Source organism: Phlebotomus papatasi, chromosome 3 (assembly GCF_024763615.1).
Source record: "Phlebotomus papatasi isolate M1 chromosome 3, Ppap_2.1, whole genome shotgun sequence".
NCBI classification, from domain to species: Eukaryota; Metazoa; Arthropoda; class Insecta; order Diptera; family Psychodidae; genus Phlebotomus; species Phlebotomus papatasi.
The window spans coordinates 82,788,641-82,801,113 of record NC_077224.1 but is presented as its reverse complement, the minus strand read 5'-3'; the positions used below and the strand labels follow the sequence as shown (position 1 = coordinate 82,801,113).

Below are 12,473 nucleotides of genomic sequence, written 5' to 3'. Positions count from 1 at the left end.
TGCATATCCAGATAAAAAGTATTGCACTTTTCGTATTGCGGAAATTTCGTATTTTAGTATATTTCATATTTTACTATTTCGCATTTCATATTTCGTCTTTCATAAATTTTGTACAAAAATTAAACAGGTGATACTGATAATAACTTTCTAAAGCACAGAAAATTTTCCTTTGTCCCAACAGAAGATACTGATATCTTCTAAAAACACAAAAAATTTCCCTTTGCTTCAACAGGCGGTGCAAATGACTTTAAAAAAAACGCAAAATTTCCCTTTACCTTAACAGGCGATACAAATTACTTCCCAAAGCACGAAAAATTTCCCTTTGCCTCAACAGCCGATTTAGAGCTTTGAATATTAAAAATTGACCATGAAAATTTACTGACCAAAATATTTGCTGATAAAATTTGATTTTTTACTAACCAGATTCTTTATTTTTTATGGCTCGGGCACACCTTTTAGATCAAGAAAATTTCATGAAGTCGAATTTCGGATCCCTTTCTTTTTCACATGTTTTGCATATGTCTATCTCATTCTTTCGCACTATTCTTCTTCTCTTAAACATCACTCCAAATTCAATTTAGCTCAATCGAATTTGGTATGCGAAAGAATGAGATAGTCATATGCAAAACATGTGAGAAAGAGAGGGTTTCGAATTTCGACTTTATGAAATTTTCCTGATCAAAAAAGTGTGCTGGAGCCATTACTGACCATTTTTTATATTTCACCGACCAAATTTCATTTTTTACTGATAAAATTTGACTTTTTACCGACAAAATTTGAATTTTCTCCGACCGAATTTGATTTTTTACTGACCAAATTTTATTTTTTAGTGACCAAAATATTTGCTGATAAATTTTCATTTTTTACTGACCAGATTCTTTATTTTTTACTGACCATATTTAAATTTTTACTGACCGTATTTTATTTTTTAACTGACCATATTTGAGTTTTTACTGACCATATTTTATTTTTTACTGACTAATTTTTATTTTTTACTGACCAAAAAGTCGCAGCTGAAAAAAACCCTATTTCATAGGTACCCCACATTCCCCTAACCTGAAAATCAGTGTTATTGACTCCGACATTTAGATATTTCAGCACAATTTAGGACTTAGAGAAAACTAACCATCAACAAAAGAAAACAGTTCTTGACAATAAGAAATTTAAATTAAAATAAAATAGAACATTTTTTCCTCCTGATTAAAAGGAACTATTGTCGGAAATTGTTACATTTAAAATGAAAAGAGAATGCAAAATTACTTTCTGTAATTGCTTCACATTATTTTGCATTTTAAATTGGCAATTTGTGCAATATATAGTTGAAAATTTGTTGAAATTGTATTAAGAATCCCACATGCTTGTTTTATTGGATTAATTTCACATTGCTTTTTTTTCGCAGAAACTGTATTGAATTAAATAAAATTAAAGGATGGAAGGATAATACATACTGATTGTCCAAACTAAAATTAATTAGCTGAGACATACACCAAAATAAACACAATAGAATTAATTATGATTAATGTTTTTCTTTTCCTTCGAGTTTAAAGTTACTCTACCTTCAAGTTCATAGTCAAGCTTAAGTTTCTTAATTGGTTTATCGCAATTAGGTAAAAATTTCCTTAACAAAACAATATTATTTTAATATTTTTCTAATTCTCAATGCTCCTATAAATAATATTATAAAATCTTTTATTTAATAAGTATTTCTTTTCCCAAAACTAAAATAAAAAGCAACTGTAAATACTTGTTTTTTTTAAAGATTAGTTATATGATGAAAAATTAAAAATAGTATCAGAAATCAAAGAAAATGGCCATTAGAATGATGAAAATCAATAGAAATCTAGTCAAAAATTAGATTTAAGAATAAATAGACTTAAGACCTAATTTTAATATATTGAAAAATTATATTTTAAGAAAAATGAAAATCAAAAATATAATTTGACCTAAATTTCTACTCAAGACATTACATAGAATAATTTATATTATATTACTAATTGTATTTGTTGTTGAAGTGAAGTTTTATTCACATTCCATGTCCTAAAAATCAATTTATACTGATATGAAGGTATTTCAAACAGAGATTTCTGGTATGTTCTTGTGCAGCTAAGTAGGTAGAGTGTAAGTTTTAAAGTTAATCATCCATCAAAATGTTTCAAAACACTTTACAAAAGGCAAGCTATAGCTGTTTCTGGAAGGGGAAGAATCGAGCAAAAGGGTAATTTGTCGTAAGTCTTTGTTAAAGACGGACGAACTGTCTCCCCTATTTTTCTCTTCCCCAAGAATCTTTCTTGGCGATAAATTTATTTTCCGAGTACTATGTAATTTGTTTACAACAAAAACACCCATTTAAGTTAATTCTGAAGGAGACGTTCCATCTCAATTTATATTGAATAAATTTTAAATGAAAATACGAGTATTTTTGGGATTTTCCTGAAAATTCTCATCTTGTGACATTCAACCTTTGCCCCAGCTTATTATAGACGAAATTGATAGAAATTATAAATAAGGTCAAATGCGAAATTTTAAAAGGGTTACATAGGAAAATCGTGTTATATGGTTCTAACATTAACATAGAGACATCGTACGTGTTAACATAATTAGAATTGAGAAAATGTTAATGAAAATTTAGATAAGAGAAATGATTTATGGGAAGAAAAACTACTGAGACAGAGGACTAAAAGAAGTTTATTATAGTGACCAAGAATTTCCAAAGTAAACTAGTCAATTTTTCAGAAATGACGCTTTTCTGCTCTACACAATCATTTTTTATATTGACACTTTTCCCATTTATCAATGATATCATGAAGAAAACATTCCATCTAAATTGATATTTTTCAGTTAATTCTTAAGTAAGAATGTTTATCTGTTAAGTACATGAGTTTTAGGGGAGAGAAAGGCATTTTCATGCAGTAATTTTGAATCAAAAAATGTTGGGTGTGTTGGTCTATTCCAATGATAGATATTTGTTTGAAAATTTATGGAAAAAATGACAATTTCTCATTGAAAACAAATTACACTAATTATACTTTAAAAAAAAATAAAAACAAAAATTGGGAACAGTTACTAGCGACACTTGTGGGAGAAAATAGTGCCCTCTTGCGGATGAAAAGGTTGTCATTGTCAGTTTATTTCTTGAAATTTACTTATTCCCATTTCACAATGAGATTAAGAAAATATTTTCCTGTAACAATGAAATTATTTAGGTTTCTCAATATGTTAAAAACAAAAATCAAAAAATCGCTAAGTGACTTTAACTATAAAAAAAACAAATAAATTTAAAAATATTGAAATTTTAGTTAAAAGTATTGCAATCAGTAAGGAGCTTCTTGTGGAGTAGGTATTGTTTTTGTTATATTCTTATATTCAAAATGTTAAAGTAAATGTTTTTGCAATGGTCAAAGCAAATGAAAGATTTTTTTTGAACACAAGATTTCTTTTGACAATTTATTTATTGAGATCCTCGAAAACACATTTTTTTTTAAATTTCTGTTTGAAATAATTTTTGAGAAGCAAGGCATAGCGTAGGAGGGGCAGCAAGATGCTAATGCCCCACGTTATACGATATTCAATAAATAAAAAAAACATACATATTTAAAGCTAAAAATAGTTCGCAGTTACTAAGATTTAGCTTAATCCTTTAAGGACGAGTGGGACACCGGTGTACTAAGAACGAAAATATTTTTTCTGACTATTTTTAGGATAAAATAACTTTCTATATTCAGAAAAAAATATTTTCGTTTTTAGTACACCGGTGTCCAATTTGAAATAGCTCTTTTTGAATCTTCTAGGCTTTCAAAAAAGCCTGAAAGTAATTGAATTTGGATTAAAAATGGATTGCTTGTGCCTTTTTTTTAAATATAAAATGTAACACAAAATCCGTTATTAAAAACTTCAAATTAATTTTTTTTTGAGGACTCTGGGAAAGCTTTTAATCAATTTTTTTCAAAGAGAGCTACAATATTGCTTTAGAAAAAATTTTAAGGGATCTTTCAAGCATGATACATCTTCCCTAAATAATCAAAATCAGTTTAACATTAAAGCTATTTACACCGCCGCATTATATTAGGATTGAACTGTTCCAAAATCGGATTTCGGATTATTAAGTCTCAATCTAGGGCCGCAATCTAAACGGTTTCATTGAGGTTATTCAATCAAACTGTCGCATTTTCGATTTTGGGACAATTCAATCTCAATCCATTGCGGCGGTATAAATGACCTCATTGACTTTTTGGCACATTTTTGCAAGAAACTTTACAGAAAATCTCTTGAGGCTTCAATAAGCATTTTTATCCAATTTTTGATAATTTTTGGCATTTTGTTCAAAAAGAAAAATTCTTCTTGGCCTTTTTAGTAATTACTCAATGAACCAGGTTAATAACAATTGGGTTTAAATTAGACCTCTTTGTAAAATCCTGGCTCCGCCCTTGCTTAAGGATGTTCATCTGACAAAAAAATCTGGAAAAAATAAATTTTCAAGTAGCTGTATTTGGTCTTAAAAAATATTTATTGACAAATTTTTAAAAAAGTCCTATCTAAAAGATTATTTTAAAAATTAATCCTAAATTAACTAAAAAAGTGAAATATATAGGATTTTTTTTTGATCAAGATAAAAAGGACTTTTACAAAATTTTAAATATGTCAATATTCTTTATTTTTTGAAAAATTATCCCATATATACAATCATATTCTTGAATAAATTTATTATATCAAAAACGAGTTAAAAAGAAAAACAAAAAAGTCTAAATCAGTTCCTAAAATATTGAAAAAAGGGGTGGCAAGGCATCCTAGGCTTTGCGAAGTGCTCGAATTCGTGACTCAGATACTATACCTCAATAGCACTTTCGCATCATTTATCGTTTGGGATCGGTAATCTTTGTTTTTCCATTTTGTTTTTTAGACTTTTGTTTTTCCCAGTTTGTCTTTGGAATCTTTGTCTTTGGTAATTTTTGTTTTTTGGAAACTTTGTCTTCAGTAATCTTTGTTTTCTGGAAACTTTGTCTTTGGAAAAACAAAAGTGTAAAAAACAAAATGGGAAAAAATAAAGATTCCGCAAGCCTTATCGTTTACCGGTTCTCAACCGGTTTAAAACGACTTGTAAATCACTCGAAAGATCCTACAACATAATTTTAAAAGTAATAGAACTGATTTTCGGACAAAAATTACTTATCAGTTCATAACCGGTTCACAACCGATGTGAACGGATTTATAAATCTCTCAAAATATTGCCCAAAATACACATCTGAAGCAATACAATTGAATTTCGAATAAAAATAAATTATCGGTTATGTACCGGTTCATTACCAGTTCAAAACCGATTAGAATCTGTTCAGTTTTGAGGAGCACAAGCGATCTGTTACATTTTTTACTAGAATCTTTCCACACCGAAGTTATTATAACACAATTTTAATAGAAATGTTACCCAAAATTTACCGGTTTTAATGTTGTTGCATTCTAAAAAGAATAAGTATTTAAAGGAAAAAAAATCATTGACTATTGGAAGAATAAGATCCATAATTTTAATTAATTCAGTTGTTTGGAAGAAGTCATATTAAAGCTGGACGAAATTGTAAGCTGGACGAAATTGTAAGCTGGCCGAAATTTGGAACACTTACCCTAATTGATTTTCATTCAAATTCCTAAAATATGCATTTTTTAATTAAATAACCAAAATAAAAAAATTGTAAGCTTTCATAAAAACCTTTCTATTGCTCTTACCAGGGGTATGACGTTTCCTATATTTCTCAATTGTTTCTAGCGTGCCGAAAAAACTTTTGAGTTCATTAGCTGTTTTCGCTCATTGTAGAACGAATTAGCAAATAATACAAATACAAAATAAATGCCAATTTAATATAGAATGGGCAACCGAAAACTCCAAATTGGCAACCTACGTAGTTTTGGAGATATATCGTGAAATGTGTACGAAAAAGGGAAAAAATTACACTAAAATCGGTCGCATTTTTCAGAGCTAATGTCACCCCCTGGGCTCTTACTATTAAATTTTCAAACTTCGTAGAATTTTATTATACTTCAGCAGCACCATTAGCGGTGATAACATGAAGCTTCAATGTTTAGAACATTTGAGATATTTCACAGAGGGTCCCGGTCAAAATCCCGAAAGCCAAAATCCCGAACGCTAAAATTCCGAAAGGGCCAAAATCCTGAAAGTCAAAATCCCGAATTCTTAAAAGTGTCATAGCTACTCCCACGATTGTACCCGCGCTTACTGGAGGCAAAGGGAAATCTTCTGTGTCTTAGAAAATTATTCTAAACATTTTTCTCCACATAATTTCATCCCTTTCAGGATTTTGGCGTTCGGGATTTTGGCTTTCAGGATTTTAGCCTTTTCGGGATTTAGGCTGCCACCGTTCACAGAATATTAAATTTACTACGTTGATGAATAATTTTTGTTATGTAGGAAATGACATTAGTCACATTAATGATTTATTTAATCTTTCTCCAAGGGATGGCATAGCAAGTTGCACAAGACTGTCCCTGAATGAAAGTGCCCCACTCTCCCCTAATTTAATTGAGAAAGTGAGTGACAAGTAGAAAATAGATTTTTCTTCTATCGACTGTTGCTGTATTTTTTTTAGTATCTTAAGTTAAAGCATAAGAAATAGAATGGCCAAAAAATATTTATATTTTGTACTTAATGAGAAAGTGTTTTTGTGAAAGAATGTTGAATTTTTTAAATGTACTTATCACAATATTTTAGCCAAGATAATAAAAGAAAGCATAATTTATTATTGGAAAAGTCTAAGTCATAAATCCAGGTGTTAAAAGGCTTTGAAGGTATATTAAAAGGGCTATTGTGTGAGTATTACTCTGCACAAGAAAAAAAAGACACTCATGGCAGGTAATACTGTTTTCATCCTTTATTGCACTAGTTAATAACATTAATAATACAACGCTATATATATGGGTTTGAGTAAGAGATTTCAAGAGTGTTATACATACAAGTTGTACATGAAATAAAATTACGTTATGAAATGTTTCTCGACAGAGAAACAAATATTTTAACAATTCATAAACCTAAATGGACTCAAACTTCGCAATCTTCCAATGCAAATTTAATATCGAGCTCTGATATACCAAAAAAAAAAGAGATCTTAAATATGTATACATAGCAATTGTTACTTGTTCTACTTTTTGATCCTTAAATGTAATTACAAGTATCACAATGATGATTCCAAAAAAAAACTGAAGCCAGGCTAGTGGTTGTCAACAAATTTTAATTTCCTTCTGCTCATTTATTATTATTTTATGCTGGAATTGTGGAATGGCATCAAACGAAAACCTCAGACGTAATCCCTCTGCTACTTTTCCTTGATTGGTTTTCAGGAAGGGAATTCCTAGCAATGAGAGGAAATGTATTTTGCGTTGCAACTGAATACGTCAATTTGTACTCCATGGCACGCCTCTTGCAGAAACCGCATCTGCAAGGAATTAGTTTATTATTAAATGAATCTTTAATTACACCTATGCTATATAGTAAATTTCTAGCCTTCAAATGTCACTAAAAGCGCACAATAGGTTTCAGGTACAATATCTAATGCCTCTGATTAATTTACCTAAATTCCATTCATTTATAGATTCTAAACTTCATTTGATATTGGCATATGATAGATTCCTGAGGCTATTAAATTGATTATGTTTAAACGTTGAAATAATTAACCCTTGGGGAATACATCACAGCAACGTTTTCCCTTATGACAGGTACAGGTATCGCAGTTAAGTCGCTGCAGAACTATTAAAAATTAAATATCTTAACACTAAACCTACAGACCGTTTTTTGTTTTTGTTTTTTTTTGTGCGCTCAGTTAAATGACAGACCGCTGTAAGTAGGATAGGGGAGACCGGGGTAGATTAGCCACCAAATGAAATTTTTGATTGTGTATAATTTGTACAAAAAATGTTTGTATGAGACTGATATATATTTCAATGAATAGTAAGGGAAGTATGCATTTAGAATAAACAAATGGTTTCCTCAATATTCCTTTGAAGGCAAACTATAAGATATCACTATCTAATACTATACGTGGCTAATTCTACCCCGATTTCCCCTATTCAACATTTTTTTTTGGAAAAGAGGAATAAAAATTAGAATAAAACACTGGAAAATATATTATATGCAAATTTTAAGAAGTTCATAAAGTTTGATAGCAACATTGTACTGCTTAAAATTGTTTTAATTTTTAAAAATAATTTAAACCGGTCAATTTAACCGATCTTGGTAGGTTTTGTGTTAAAACATGTCTTTATGGCTCTTTGATTTATATTTTAGATCAGGAAAATTATGTAATCGAAATTCACAGTTTTGCTTAAAAAAATTGAAAGTATAAAAAATAAAATAAAATTAATTATGAATTTGAGAATTTAAAAATTTTCCATTTTTAAGCTTAATTATTTACTACATAGCAAACAGCTAGAGAATTGCAAAAAATATTCTAGATTCCTTCAACCTTCTACTTTACAATTATGTACAGACATAAGAAAAGATAACTTTAGGTAGTCAGGAAAAATTATTTTCTTTATGGGACACCGGTGTTCCAATCGTCCTTAAAGGGTTAGAGAAATATAAGTGAAACCGTCAGTAGAAATTACGAAATTGTCAGAAGAAACGTTAATTACAAAAAAAAACATTTCAGTAAATTCAGTAAATAGAGGAGTATGGGGCAGTTTCACGCATGCACGACTTTCAAACAAAAAATATAATTTTGGGAGAGTTGAATAGTTATTTGCAAATGACAAATATCCAAGAAAAACTATAGCTAGATTAAGCTAGATTAATTAAAAATTTGCTAATTAAGTGCCCCATTCTCCTAATGTATAAAGAGTAAGAAAAAGTGACTTGTCTTAAATTTTACTTTACTAAAATTCTCTAGTTAATTTTACTGTATTTCCAGGTTTAGATTGCCTACATTAACTTCTTCATTTACTTAATATTCCTAATTTATTTACTTCAACCGAAATTGAAAAAAATACTGATCATTGTTTAATTTTTTAGAATGATGTAAATAGTTTATTGCTTGTGCTTAATATTCCTATTGATCTTTTTAAATTTATAGAAGATATAATTCCTTTTTTTTTAGAATAAGCTGTAGATAAATAATGGTAACTATTATTTTTTCTAAGAAAAATACCGTCGCTCCGGGTGACTTTGCACACTAGGTTAAAGTGGTACAAGTTGGACAGTGGTACAAGTTGGACAATGGTACAATTTGGACAGGGCTTTTTTCTTGATAAATTTATACTTCATTTTTATTTGTATATTTTTAATGCTTTAGTTTTATAATTTGGTTCCTTGTGCTTAAAAACAAATTTTGTAATGTATTTATCAAGAAAAAAGCCATGTCCAACTTGTACCGGCGAATTGTCCAACTTGTAAAACTCATTCCAAATTATATCACTTTAACCTACTGTCCGTAAGACTTTTATTAATTCAAGCACTCATTGATTGTCTTCGCCGATCCTATCTACTACATCAAAATATATTGAGATATTTCATGTACCAAGTAGTGTTCAAGAGTCCTTAAAAGTTTGCTTGTACTTTCAGTAGTCAATAAAATGGAAATATTGATATTTTGCTAAAAACGGCTCTGTGAAAAGTTGTTTAAAGATCTAATTCCGAAAGCGATTTGAGAATAATAAATTGCCTAGATCTATTCTATATTTATCTGGCTAGAATAATCCATTTAAAATTTGTTATTTTATTTTTATTAAAATACGCTTTTTACTACTCTCTTCCTTTTAATGCGTGATTTAAGTCGTATAATGGCATGATGGTCTTTCTAAAAGTCTTAGTAGAAAAGTATTTGAAATCAATTTTTTTCCGATTGACCTGAAAGTTGGCAAGGCCTTTTCAAAACGTATCTGGGATTTGGTCTTAAGCTAAGAGATTGCCTGGACACAGGAGTTCCAAGTCAAAATTTTGACACTCTTATCAATAGAAACTATGAGCTGTTTCCTTTATTGAAACCATCACAAAAAAGACTGTGCTAGGTAATGAAATCTAACGAAGACCTGAAAACTGTTTTTTTCTAAAGATAAAAAATAATAAATTAATTTTACGTTTTTTTTTTTCAATTACGTAGGGGTAAATTAATATTTAAAATAAAAGCAGAAGACCGCCGAAATAGTCTATTTCAAAATTTAAAACTTTGAGCCTCTCTCTATATAGTTAATTGAGTGACCTCGACCGGAACGAGACCGAACGTTCTAAAGAAGTTTTGACATCAGGTACATACGAAAATTTCAGCCTAATCGAACGAGTTTTAAGTCTTGACAATTACTCAAAATGGCGGACAGAATATTGTAGATCTTGAACATCTTACGAACAAAGTTGGTTGAAAATGTATGAACTCTTACGATCTTTTTATTGAGTTATACGATTTGCAAACACTTCGAAAGTCCTCATAGGGTCGAAGGAACGTCTGTTCGACAGGGAACCCCTATTGACACTTTTGTCAAAATGTTGAAAATTATTTAATGTATCTAGTAAAATATATGTAATATAACGTTTTTTCTGTAATATACCTTTTACTATAAACAGAGATGTTCAAATTTCATATCCCAAATGGTACAGAGTAGGGTGTCAATAGGTCCTGACACGAATTCTTAAAGTGTCAATAGACGTTCCTTTCACCCTACTAGGACTTAAAATTATTTTATTTAGATCCACAATTGTCTTGTCTATCCAAATTACATCATATTAACTGTGTTATCACACTTGCACATTAAAATTTTAATATGATTCACATTAATTGTCGCTGGTGAGAGTCCAAATGTGTAATTTGTGTGTTTGAATCATTTTATATTCAAAATTTGATCTATTTGTTGATAAAAAGGTAGACTTGGCCCGCAAAATTTGATATAAATTGATTTATAGCATTAATGCGAAAAATTAATTCGATTTTCTCTTTAATTTTTTAATGTGAAAAATATTTTTGCTTTAGGTAAATTTAAATTTATTTCTGCAGGCCAAGTCTACTTCTTTATCAATAAATAGAAAAACCCCAAATATTAAGTGACTCAAAGACACGAATAACATATTTGGACGCTCACAAGCGACAATTAATGTGAATCACATTAAAATTTTAATGTGCAAGTGTGATAACGCCGTAAAACACAGTTTTCTATAGAAATGTGTGGAAAAAAACGTATAACAATGTAGCCCCACAGCTCGAAGTAGCCCCATCTATCCCTAAAGCTTAAATTTAATTTATACGTTGTTGTGATTTAGTCCACTTTTAAACGTTTTCAAAAGGAGGGAATATGGATGTAAAATATATACCATTTCCTCGTGATACTTTTTCGGTACAATTTATATATACTTCCACAATTTTTATATAAAATATCTTCAATATCTGTACACTACTACCGGTCATACTATTTCCCCTTAATGTCCCATTTCGTGATATTTTATGTGCAAAAATTATTTAGCCATTACCTTGATAGAAGCAGATACAAATCCCGTCGATATTGACTAGTGAGAATGGCGTATAAGTAGGGATTTGCACATGAATTGAGAGGGTAGAAAAAGACAAGGATGATCTTTGATTTGGCCACATCAATCAATGGATATCCAGCCAGAGCTGTTAGACCAAAAAATGCTATAGGACTCCAACAGGCAAAATTTGTGAATATCTGCAAGAAATTTGAATTGATTTTCAATGCCTTTTCCGTAATGGATTTTAGTTAGACAAAAAAAAGTATCCTCACTAGAAGAGCCATCTTCTTGGTGATGGTCATCTCTCCACTCGAAGCATTCCTTGCAGCTTGTCGAGTCTCCTTGCCCAGAGAATAGTAAATCTGGGCATAGCAAATAACAATTATAACGAAAGCCAATCCATTGATTGCAAGAACTGTGATCAAATACGAGATATCGTATGAATCTCGAGCTTCCATGGGGAGGCAGATACTTTAAAGAAAAGGAGACATGTTTACATTCTTGATGACAATAATCGTGTTGTAAGATGATGGGTACCTCGTTGAGGAGTAATTGCTGATGCCAAGCAATGGCAAACCAGCCATAACAATTGAGAATATCCAACCACCAATCATGATGTTGGCAGCCGCTTTCAATTTAATACGTCTGTTCAAATATATGGCATATGTGATGGCAAACCACCTTTCAATGGTGATTATTGTCAATGTGAACACTGATAAATGACTCGCGAAGACGGTGAGGAAGCCAGCTGCCTTGCATCCTGATCCTGATGGCAAATAAATTTAAAAGTAAGTATTCCAATATTGGCACAATTGTAAGAGATCAAAAGCATTTTATGCTCACCATATTGCCAGTCGAAGGCGAAATTGAAGTATTCTCCCATTGAATGGGCATCAATGGCAGCTATCAGCAGCAGATAGAAGCCCATACAGAGATCAGCAAAAGCCAGGTTGCTCATCAAGAATTTTGGAACAGTGACGTCAGATCTAAAAATTGGACGGAAACATTTTTTTTGACATCAAAT

General features: G+C 30.4%; 1 protein-coding gene across 2 annotated transcripts in view; it reads right to left on the bottom strand.

The window, feature by feature from the left end:
• Positions 1-6,852: 6,852 nt before the first annotated feature.
• Positions 6,853-12,473, bottom strand: part of LOC129806074 (lutropin-choriogonadotropic hormone receptor) — a 28,417-nt gene continuing 22,796 nt past the window's right edge. For both annotated transcript variants that reach the window (XM_055854401.1, XM_055854402.1), the window contains exons 12-16: positions 12,293-12,435; positions 11,987-12,215; positions 11,722-11,920; positions 11,450-11,646; positions 6,853-7,436 (exon numbers count right to left, since the gene is read on the bottom strand). In XM_055854401.1, coding sequence (XP_055710376.1) covers positions 7,286-7,436; positions 11,450-11,646; positions 11,722-11,920; positions 11,987-12,215; positions 12,293-12,435 — 919 coding nt within the window. In that variant the 3' untranslated portion in view covers positions 6,853-7,285. The remainder of the gene's footprint in view (positions 7,437-11,449; positions 11,647-11,721; positions 11,921-11,986; positions 12,216-12,292; positions 12,436-12,473) is intronic.